The sequence below is a fragment of the Tasmannia lanceolata genome, unplaced genomic scaffold, assembly GCF_043159265.1.
Source record: "Tasmannia lanceolata isolate RefF3 unplaced genomic scaffold, GAP_Taslan_0.1 ptg000012l, whole genome shotgun sequence".
NCBI classification, from domain to species: Eukaryota; Viridiplantae; Streptophyta; class Magnoliopsida; order Canellales; family Winteraceae; genus Tasmannia; species Tasmannia lanceolata.
This window is the reverse complement of record NW_027518689.1, coordinates 48,998,371-49,010,733: the sequence shown is the minus strand read 5'-3', so window position 1 is coordinate 49,010,733 and position 12,363 is coordinate 48,998,371. Positions and strand designations below refer to the sequence as shown.

Here is a 12,363-nt window from a genome sequence, read left to right as displayed (position 1 = left end):
AGATTGAATATGAAACTAATCACTCTTTCTAGACTTCTTCTTCGGGCGACAATCTTCCTCAACTGACTCCTTTAAAGGTTTGATGATTCTGGCATCCCAAGCAGATGAAACAGCTTTGATAATCTTGGGCTTGAGATCCTCAGGCGGATAGAAATGACGAAGGGGAGGCACAATGGATTGCTCCCTTCCATACTGATGCAAAATCCTGGCAGGAACATAGAAGGAAGTCTTTTTGAGACCAAGAAGGCGAACGTAGTTAGCTTCTCCAGTGTTGAAAACGGCTTCTTGGATTCCAGGGATTTGCCAATAAATCTGATCTTGCTGGCGAGAATTTAACCATTCAACCCAATCGCTTTTATGATCGAAAAAAACATCACGACGCCATTCACTGAAGGTATACAATGTATGATCGAAATGCACAGGAGCTGCAATTTTTAGCTTGTGGCATAACCACACCTGAAGTAATGCAGGACATCCTGAGAAAGACCCAACGAAGGAGCGAACATAAGAGCCTGGACCTGAGCTGGCACGAAGACGAGCCATATCATCCAATCCATTGAAGGTTTCTGCAAGCATAGTAGGAACTGGATTGGCGCCACGATCCATTTGATCAACGAGGTCCAAAAGAACAGCTGACGCGAAGCGAGAAGGCTGGACAGTGAGGAACCTAGCAAAGGCGCAGAATCTCAGAGCACGACGATGGGCCTTTTGAATATCAACAGCACCAATGTGTCCAACAGGAGGGTAAATGTCAATCAGTTGTTGCATGGACACTTCTTGGCCTTTCATGAAAGAGTTCATGGATTCATCTGGATTATTCATCAAGCGAAGGAACAAAGGACGATAATCTGGTACACAGGATGGCTTCACCAGGGGGCCATCCACAGGATATTCCAATAAGGCACACCATTCTTCAAAGGTGGGACACATTTCTTGGTTGCCAAAATGGAAGACATGATGATCGGGATCCCAACACTCTGATGCAGCATAGAGTAATCCCCAATCGAGCTTAATGGTCGCCACATAGCCGAAGAGATTTTTCTCTTGCTCACTTATGGCATAGATATGGGATTCTCTTAATGTACCACGGATCCAATCAAGAATTGCACGAGTAGACATGGTGCCTGTAAGCCAAGAGAAGGGATACAAGAATGATCAAGATTATATGAACACGAGACTGGGATAAGTTCCTGCCAGTACAAAGAAAGTATGAATACATGATCGAATCACATGATAGAGGATTGAAAGACGTACGATCAAGAGATGAGATGAGATAGCATAAGATTGCTTTCAACGGATAGATCATGAATGGTTAATCCTATGAGATCTTTGGAAATGAATGGGATTTATATCCTAACCCCAAAGGAAAAGTTTTTAATCTTCGTACATTTTAACAGTGTTACCTGAAGGCATCAAACCCTTATCCTAATCTAGCGGAGTGGAGAGAGGATCTCGACTCATGACTTTGTTTGTGTACCTAAGGACCGATCGTGGCCATTAGAAGATGGACCACGGCCTAATCTAGACACCAATGGGTAGGATGTCCTAAGCTAGGCTCACACACGTGATGCACATGTGTTCGTATACTACATGCATGTGTGGGTTAATCTAGGGGTAAGGCCAAGAGTTCCCTTAGCGCGAATCCGTGTTCGATATACTGTACCAGTGTCCGACGTATCAGAACGTGAACAAGAGATCCGTTTACGCACCATAAGGTGCTAGGCTAAGGGTGGAATGCTTCTCTAGCACAGAGGCACCAGGTGATGAAATCACAGTCAACCATGCTAGATAACACTCCGGGTTCCTAAAATAGGATGTGTGTGCATGTGAGATGCAAGGGTTTGGATGCAAGCGATGTAAGTGTGTGCAATAAGTTTACGCAATCTATGATGCCTTCAGGTTTTGTTAGATTAAGTTTGAGTAAAATGTGATGAGAAAATAAAACATACAAACAAACTAATCTAGCAAACATATAAGAGATAGAGTTTTATGAGCCAGTTAAATCAATTCAAATGAGTTATCCTTTGGAATTGTAATGAAGTTAGGTGGTCCCCAGCAGAGTCGCCAAACTGTGGGACCCGATCCCGCGAGAGGGGTGGGGCGCGAGCCGTCATGCCCTCTCTTGGTCTCTCATACCCATGCGATTGGTGTGTGCATTTTAATTATTGATTTTAATTCATCTTTTATGTGAACTTGGGATCACTAAGGCAATCCGAATTCCACACAAAAGAGACTGACAGAGTCGCCACCTAGATGTGAGATCTAGGACCCGTAATTAACCAGAAATCTAGACTCGCTACCTGGTTACAAGAATGGAAGGTATGGGGAGTTATCCACCACATGCACCATTCCTGCCCGATAATCGGTCTTCGATTCCAAAAGCTAACTCTTTTAAATTTATTTTAAATGGCTCATTCAACTCTCTGTTAATGTGCGAACTAAGTGACATGCATCCTAAAATCTAATTTCAATGTAGATCCTAAGTGTGTATCTTGATTTCTTTATTTGTTTGAATTCAATCTAAGTGAAAGTTCTCCTAAAATTCTAATTTCATGGAAGATCCTAAGTGATTTAATTAAGCTTTTACAAGAAAACTAATATACAAAACCCCACAATTTGTTATGGAGCCGACTCGCGGTTGGTATGCCATCAGACATCCAAGCTGCCTACGTACCCAAGCCTCACTGGGATCAGAGTCAACGTAGTTCGGTGCACCTAAGCTAAGCTACTTATGCCTAACTCAACTAAGACACCGATCTAGACTGGATTGACTGTTTCAACAGTTTTAACAGAAGTTATTTAATTCAAGTTGAGGATTTTATTATCCTAGGATTTCATCTAAGATGTTATATGATCCTATCTAAATGCAAATTGTCCCTTAGACTAATGCAGGTTAGCCTACATCCTAGTTTACTAGGCTTGTCCTAAGGAAAGATTGGGTGACTAGTGTAACTAGACCTATGGCACGGTTGCTATTCATAGCAAACGTCTGTAATGAGGCTGGACTCCTAACTCTAGGACTCCCTAAAACCTAGGACACGACTTGACACCAGTGTTCCTAGATTGGGCTCTAATGGTTCTTACGACGGAAACCATAATCTCATGGTTCCGAAAGACCCGAGACAAATCGATTCAAGTTCTTGAAGTTAATTAATTTCAGATTTCAAGGATTTTCGGTTTCTGGACATTTAAGGAATACCAAAGGTTCTAGGGTTCACCAATTTCGGCCTCGAATGGCATCCAAGGAAGGGAATCGTGCGCTCTTTCCTTGTGCAATTTAATACTTAGGTTATAGCACCTTATTGCCTGGCATATCTCAGGATTTTCGTGGACAGTAACCTCGGAGCCAATAACATGCTATAGCTTAAATATTCAAATTATCAAAGATCGGTTGCAATTGGGATATGATTATGGATGCACTGGCCATTTTACCAGGAAAATCTAAATATCCTAAGATTTATGTTTCAATGGATTAAGGAGTGAACATGTGACAAAAATTCAAGGTTCTTTAGAAACTTTATGATGATTTTTAATTAATTTCAATTTTTCAATGGATTTTATCAATTTTAAACCATATGAGTGATTTTACAAGTGAAATTATTGTAAACGAATTAGAAATGAATTAAAATTTCTACAGCAACAAGATGGGAATGTATGTAGCTTACTGGCAGAATTCTATAGATTTTTATATTAAGCTCCTATTTATTTTTTATTTAACAATAATGAGACCAGATTGTTAAAATAACACAGAAAAAACTAGAAATAGAAATCTAAATCCAATGAAATTTCTACAGAAATAAGATATGAGTAAACATAGCTTGCAGTGTGATTTTCATGAATTTTACAGACTAGTTAATATCAATTTCGGATTTTTCAATTTTCAGACCAGATTATGAATTTACCCTACATCCCTTAAGAAACAAGATCCAAATAAATTGAAACTTTTACAGAAGCAAGAAATATAGAATATAAGACTACGGTAAAAATTTTGAGAATTTTAATTGTGATTTGATGTCAGTAAAAAATCTCACAAAATCTAATTGTTTTCAAAGAAAGCATTAAATAATATACCAAATAAAATCCAAAAATGTTTAAAATTCATGGTAGAATGTATCAGTATCATATTATTTTCCCACGAAATTTCATTAATTTTGGAATCTATTCAGTATATATATATATATATATTAGTTTTCTTCGTCAAACATATGTTTTTGTAGAGTTTTCTATTTTTAAAACATGATTTTTGAGAAAATTATGACTTCGGAAAATGTCCTTTAATCTTGTCTTCATGTGATGAACACAAGGAAATTTTAAAATTCCAGAAAATAAATCATCCTGAGATAGCTATTTTTTCAAATTTTGTAATTTCTCAGTCATTATTTTAAATGAAATTCCACTCTTCACTCAAATTTTTGAAGTACTTTGATCCAATGTCCGATCCGATCCGATGGTTATTTTAGTCTATTTAAACAGAGCAGTATATTAAATTTCGAGACGAATCGGAATTGAAACACCCATGTAGATCATGATTTTGAGCACACACATATAATATTGAATTAAATTCATTTAAATGCTAAAAACCATGCAAAATACATGAAAAAATACCAAATAATTCTGAAAAAATCTGAGAATAGTGCAACTACCTGTGATGGAGATCCTCGCCGAATCCGAGAGCCGAAAAATTCGAAAATCCTGCCGACGCTCGATCCGATGTCCGCCTTCTTTTTTTTCTTGCTTTTTCTTTCACTGTTGAGAGAGAGAGAGAGAGAGAGAAAGTTCGAGAGAAAAAAACACAGAGAATGATATAGAGGGGTAGAGAGTGGGAGGGACAGAGGTGGAGCTTACAGAGAGACTCTCTTCTTCTTTTTTTTAGAGTAGGTGAGTGTGAGACCGAGAGGTTGAGAGATGCGGAGAAACCGAGAGATGTAGAGTGTGAGAGAGTCAGAAACTGAGAGATAGACAAAAACTGAGATGAAACAAGGAGAGTTCGAGGGAAATAGAGAGAGAGAGAGAGAGAGAAACTGATGGATACAAGGAAAGTTCAAGAGAGATAGAGAGACCACGATATGGTGGGATAGTTAGATAGAGAGAGAGAGAGAGAGAGAAACAGAGTATAGAATACTCTGTTTTTTCATGTTCGTTTTTTTTTTCTTCGTTTTTTTTTCTTTCAAAAAAAGAATAAGAAAAACCGACCCTCTGTTTTTGTAAAAAAACTAGAGATGGTTCGGCTGCTTGAGGGGGCGAGAGATGAAGGAGATGAGAGGGGTGGTGAATGGGACAGAAAACAGAGGGTGATCTCTCGAGCGAAAGAAAGCAGAGGCCGAGAATAATCGAGAAGAAAAAACAGAATCCGAGGGGTTGGGAGATGGAAGAGGCCGAGAGCCCGAGTATGAGAGATCTTGGAGGTAGATAAACAGAGTGCGAGGGGTTGGGAGATGGAAAACACTGAAATTTTTTGGAAGGCCACGGATTTCCTCCTTTTTTATCACCGATCTCTCCTTTTTTCGTAGCAACTTTCTTTCTTCTTTCATTTTTTAAAATAGCAATATGCCATATCTATTCATTACCAGCTTTCAACATTTTTTTTTAAAGGAGAAACAATCTCTCTCTTTCTAATATAGCTGCCCATGCTTCCACTTTGAGAGATGCAAATGCATCTTTACACGTTGGAAAGAATTTTGGCCATCCTTCTAATATTTTTTCTTCTTAAATGGTAATTCCCTACGTGCACAGACCTTCTAAATGGATTTATGCGCCCATAATTATTTAAAATTCAAGCCTTTTATTAGGGGTGGACCCACTATGCTTGATGTACTGCATTTCTATCCTTCAACACAAATCTCAAATGGGTCCCACTTGATGAACAATTTTAAAGAGTGTGGAGTCAGTGGGATTGAGATTTTGGGTGTGAGAAACGAATGGTTGAAATCATTCTATATTGGCTTTTGATCATTATGGACACCCCTCGGCAAAAAGAGAACTAATGCACTCTATATTGGAAGGCCCCTTCTTTCAATTTTGGCCGAACTATACTTTTTTTTTCTTTTCTTTTTTTTTAAAAAAAAAAAATTGTGCATCTTGGCATAATCCAAACCGTTCACTTTACTGGGCCACTATATGACTTGGTTACACCCCTCAACCTGTTTCCGAAGGATGATCTTAACTGCTCCCTTGATGGGCATCTTTATGCATTAGATCGAAGTAGGTTCAAAACTCAGTTTTCATTAAAACGATGTGCGGGCCCCTGTTTGATCCAAATCTAAACAAATGTTCAATGCAGGCCCACCAAACGGGTCCAAATTCTCTCTTGCTCGGATTCTTGTGAATAACCCCTCTCAACATTTAGCGGGAAAATGCGAACCACGACGGAAATTATTGAAAAGATCGAGAAAGCATAAGGGACGGACACAGGAATGGAAAACACTGAAAAAAAAGACCGATAGCAAAACCTTAATTTCTTTGTTGATTGGAGTGGAGCAAAAATGGGGTGTCTACACGTAGTGGTTCCAATGTATAAAATGTGGTTTTGTAGTAGTTCCGGGGTATAAAATGTGGTTCTGTAGTGGTTCTGAGGTATAAATGTGGTTACCTAGTGGTTCTTGCGTATAAAATTTTGTTCCCTAGTGGTTCCGAGGTAGAAAATGTGGTTCCCTAATGGTTCCGAGGTATAAAATGTGGTTCCCTAATGGTTCTGTTGTATAAAATGGGATTCCCTAGTGGTTCCAGGGTAGAAAATGTGGTTCCGTAGTGGTTCCGAGGTATAAAATGTGGTTCCATATTGGTTCCGGGGCATAAAATGTGGTTCCCTAGTGGTTCTGAGGTATAAAATGTGGTTCCCTAGTAGTTCCGAGGTAAAAAATGTGGTTCCAAGAGTCTAACTTATTGTTCCAATTGTGGTTCTAACATTCTAAAGTGGTTGTATCATTGCAAATTGTTGTTCATAGTTTGTAATAAAATTTTATCAAGGTTTAATAATGGTTCTTATCCTAATAGGGTTTGCGAAAATGGTGGAAAGAATGGCTTCTTTTATCATACACATTGATGAGTACTTGAAGGATGAAGTATCATTCCAGTATATTGGCGGGACGAAGATGCCTTTAATTATGAATCGACATATAAAATTTTTAAAATTTGAGTCTCTAATTCACCAAAAAATTGGGACCACAGCAACCGGCGTCTTGCTATCTATAAAATGGCTATATGTCGTGGATCCATACCAAATCTTGTTGTATGGCATTCGAAATGATGATGACCTAGCTATGGTGGTGATGCTTTTTTAGAATAGCCTCTTCAATTGTATGAGCCTGTACATAATCAAAGAGTACAAAGTATGAGGAATTAGTTCTGCACCGATCCCCATCCGAAGGTAAAATATTAACTCAGGTGGAAATTTTTATTCTTTGAACTCTCATTCCATTACACTATTATCTCATGTGAAATTTTTCATTGCTCAGGAATATAGTGGATAGACATCAACATTATGAAGATCCTATTTTATATGGAAATATTTGTGAACCTTCTTCTCCTCCTCTCGAACCGGCATTGAACCCCAAAAATTATTCCATCCGTGCAGCCTCGGCAACACCTATTCGAAATGACGTTGGTGGTCCTAAGAACATACCAATATTGGGCGGAATCCGAAAAGATACCAATATTGGTCGGAATCCAAAAAGATATTCAGTGGACTTGAACCAAGACTATGAGGACCCTATTTTTAATGAGACAGGGGAAAATACAACTCAACATAAGAGCACTGCCATGTAATCTTCTAATTAGTAATTACATTTACTTGGCTAGTTCTATGTTTGTCTCATACAATATTCATTCTAACGTAGTCTTTACCGTGCAAGATAGAGAAAGAGTTCAGCAGGGATTTCCATAGTGATATGCATGTTAGTGATGGCATTAAATGCGGGGATGGTAACAGTACAAAGGGTGATGATGCATTTGGTGATAATGACTTTGTTGAGGACAGTGAGAGCAAAGGTGACTTTGGTAAGGAAGATGAGTGCGAAGGTGTATGCCCCCTCGTTGGTGTACAGAACGTTGTGGGCGACCCGTTCTGTAATACGTATACAAGGGAGCTGTTGGAAGTAGATGAGATGGTTGTAGATGAATTAAATGAGGGACATATAGGACTTGAGGAGATCAAGGTGGGGAGAATCTCCCAAATTTGAAAGTATTTAAGAACAAAGTCAAAGAGTATGCAATTGTATGGAAGTTTGTATTCATTCCAGTAGACTCAAAGCCTACAAAGTATGCCGTTAGATGCAAGGATAAAAGTTGCCCCTTCAGAATCAGTGGGAGAAATTATTTGGATCATGTTAGGGTAAAAAGGTTTGTGCTAGAGCATACATGCTCACGTACTTTGAGGGGTAATGATCATCCCCTTGTCACACCAGCTTGGGCAGCAAACACCTGCCTTGGGTTATTTCCCCTCCCAGGAGACGTAAGGCCTACTTTGATAAGAGCATACATCAAGGATAAGTGGGGTATAACCATAAGCTATGCGAAGGCTTTCAATGCGAATGTCATTATACACGAAATAATGTGTGGAAATGCCGATGCGTCTTACCGCATCCTTCCTGCATATGCTCAAGAGATGGAGAGATGCAATCCTAGCACCATTATGCGTGTATATCGAAGTCGGGAGCTATGGAGGGGTGGAGATCATACATTTGGTCGTTTATTTTGGTCATTCAGCCCTAGCATACGCGCCTTCAGTCGAACAATTAGACCACTGATACTAATTGATGGGACACATTTGCGAGGCAAGTATAAAGGAATTTTATTTGCTGCGACTGCAGTAGATGGTAACGGTGGATTATTTCCGTTAGCATATGCAGTGGTTGAGAATGAGATGTATGAAAGCTGGCTATGGTTTTTTCGTTTACTCTGCCAGAGGGTGATACCAGCAGAAACTTTGTTTACTCCATAGCTACTGTATTCACGAGGGTGATACCAGCAGAAAAAAACAACAACAAATTAACGATTTGCTCTGATCGGATGAAGGGTTTGCCTAGAGCTATAGACGAAGCATTGCCGGGATCATACCATAGCTACTGTATTCGTCACCTGAATGCCAATTTCCTGAAGACCTTTAAGAGTCAAATACTTTGTAAACTATTTTCGAGAGCCGCATATGCTTTAAGGGAGAGAGACTATAGGGAGACGATGGAATGTAATAAAGCGAAGAATGCAAAAGCAGAGAAATGAATATCTAAGATTCCTAAAGAAAACTGGGCTAATGTATACTTTAAAGTGGCTAGGTGGAATATGTTGACAACTAATGCAGCGGAGTCCTTCAACAACATATTAAAGGGCGTACGGGAGTTACCGATCGCGGCTCTAGTCGATCACACTAGATGGAAAGTACAAGACTACTTCCACCTTCGCCGCAAGGCTGCTTCTGAATGAAAAACGCATTTGACCCATAATGCAGAAAAATGGTTAAACAGATCATGTCTGTATGGCAGTAAGTTTACACCCCGGCCGTGTAGTTGGAATGAATATGAAGTGATATCATCAACTAATACGGATCGTGTGGACTTAGAGAAGAAAACGTGTACGTGTGGTCTTTTTCAAACGATGGGATTGCAGTGTGGGCATGCCACAGCAGCCATGGGAGTAAACAAGCTGGACAAATATAGGTACTGCCAGGATTGGTTTTTGGCTTCAACTTATCGGACTACATATGAAGAGGTGATTCACCCTACTTTAGATCGAACACAATGGCCGGAGCCATCCCATGTTTTAGAAGTAGTGTTGCCACCACGAGTAAGAAGATAGCCTGGGCGACCCAAAAAAGTACCAATGGAAAGAGGGCTGCAATTTGGACAACATCACAACTGCAAATCATGTGGGGAACCTGGACACAACAAAAGAACGTGCAAAAATTCTCCCCTCGTAAATCGTCAGTTAAATATGACTCCCATCGGTCCATCCGCACCCACAGAAAATAGGTATGTTCCAATATTACTCACTCGATATGATTTCTATATCAAACCCATCATTTTATTGATTGTTGCAAGTTTCTCTTATAGGTCCAGTGTGTCCTTCGCACCTCCTTTCTTTGCTTAGGGATCGAGTTGTTAGTTTTTTTGTACATGATACTTACTCACACGGAATTGGTAGAAATTAAACGTTTTTGTAGCCACTATTTGGCTGGAACTGTACATTGATTTTATGTTTACCTTTTTCTCTCTATCTCTATCTCTCTATATCTCTCTCTCTAATAGTATTAAATTGGTTCCAAGAGTACAAGTTGAGTTCGGGATATTCTAATAGTATTAAATTGGTTGTACAATTGATCATCACTATTGTAAAGGTGTTTTAAACATGTTGGAACCATTATGTAGGCCTCAGAACCACTAAAAATACTGGTTCCAAGACTGTAAATTATGGTTCCAAGAGTCCAGTACTGTTTCATACATTTTAATAGTATTTTATTGGTTGTAAAAGTGATGGGTAATGTATCATTGGTGTTGGAAATATCATTGGGGTTCGAAGAGTCTAAATTGGTGTAGCTTGAATTTGTATAAGGTAGGCCCCCTCTTTGAAACACAATCAATCCTAATGAAGACCCCATACATCCCTCCGCACACCATACCTGAATCCAAACATGACCGAAAACTCAATGGGCCCACATTGTTTGGATCATCGGATCATCATAACCCTTCCATCTGTGGACCAACAATGACTACGTAACCCTACTCAGAAGTCTGAACCAAGATTCAGACTTCCGAATAGAGTCCAGCACACTGGGCATTGTACTGGACTTCATTCGGAAGTCCAAAATTTCGTTCGGAAGTCCGACAAAAGTATCGGACTTCCAACTGGAGTCCAGTGAAATGCCTATTCTACTGGACTTCATTCGGAAGTCCGAACTTTTGTTCGAAAGTCCGAAACAATTTTCGGACTTCCGAATGAAGTCCAGTAGAATGGCCATTTCACTGGACTCCAGTCGGAAGTCCGATACTTTTGTTGGACTTCCGAACGAAAGTTCCGACTTTTGAATGAAGTCCAGTATATTAGGCATTTTACCGGACTCCATTCGGAAGTCCGAAACTTTGGTTGGACTTCCGATTCGGAGTTTCGAACAACCTTTCGGACTTCCGAATGGAGTCCAATAGAATGGTCATTCAACTGGATTCAGGAATGGGGTTCGGATTGGTGTATGGGGTCTTCATTAGCATTGCATGTGTTTCAAAGAGGGGGCTACCTTATACAAATTCAAACCACAAGGGGGTTTACATGTAACTGTTTAAGCTATCAATAGAGACAATGGGTACAAGTATATTTTATTTACAAAACAGCAGCCATAATACATACAAACAATGGGTACAAGTCATCCCTCAAAGTGATTAAAGCAACAATGTCTCCCAAGTAAGAGTGTACAACCAACAACAATGTCTCCCAGGTAAGAGTGTCGACAAGTTACAGGGATACTGTCTCATACACCCCATTCAACATTTCAGAAAGTAGAGAAGCTCGCATAGCCATAATATCTTTCTGGGTAAAATCGAGGCTAGCGTCACGGCTGATGTATTCCATCTCTTTCAAAACGAAAAGCCCACAGTCGTGGCTGCAAAACATGAAGAATATATGCAACAATAAGAATTAATTGTTTACGGAGGTTTCCTAAACTTAAGAAATTGCACGTAAAATATCTGTCAGCTTGTAGGGGCCGATCGGCCACTACATCAATGGGGGATGCACTTATATATCACTGTCTTTCATCCTTCTGAACCATTGAACAAGGTAATCGATCTACAAATCAATAATTCCATACGTTACGGCAGTAGTCAGCCCAAATTAATTAATATTTGGCCTACGAATCAAGTTTAGGGTAGTACTCACAAGGGGTTGCACCCTTCTAGAATCCGTGCGAGCGACTAGAGAATCGTAAAGAAGGAAGGTACGATGACCCATATCCAACACTAGAAAAACCCAATGAATCATATCTATGTTAATTGGAATGAGTACTTTTCGTATCTCTTCAAGTGGGATGTTCTGTAGACAATTTACGAATCTCGAACATACATCGGGATGTTCACATCTTTCGTCAAGTATAAGTTGCTGCAACCACAAAAACAAATGTTAGAATTGCCTGCAACTTCAAATACAAAAAGCATTACTTATAAGTCAATTTAATCTCACAGCTAGATGGGTAGTAAGGCAAATGCATGCTCCCTTTTGTTTTGTTCGCAAACATTCGTCCTGCAAGTTCAAGTAGTCCGTATATACATTAACAATCTACAGAACAGACCATAGGTTAACGAGAAGGAACTTAAGAAGAAATGTGTAGCAACGCATTATTCACTATTTACGTTACTAAGTGAACCATATAACATCTTACCGGAG

At 39.4% G+C, this 12,363-nt stretch overlaps 1 protein-coding gene across 1 annotated transcript; it reads left to right on the top strand.

The window, feature by feature from the left end:
• Positions 1-8,548: 8,548 nt before the first annotated feature.
• On the top strand, positions 8,549-9,216 carry LOC143888911 (uncharacterized). The gene is made up of 2 exons (XM_077393293.1): positions 8,549-8,813; positions 8,903-9,216. Exons 1-2 carry the CDS (start codon positions 8,549-8,551, stop codon positions 9,214-9,216), a joined length of 579 nt encoding a protein of 192 aa, XP_077249408.1.
• The last annotated feature ends 3,147 nt before the right edge of the window (positions 9,217-12,363 follow it).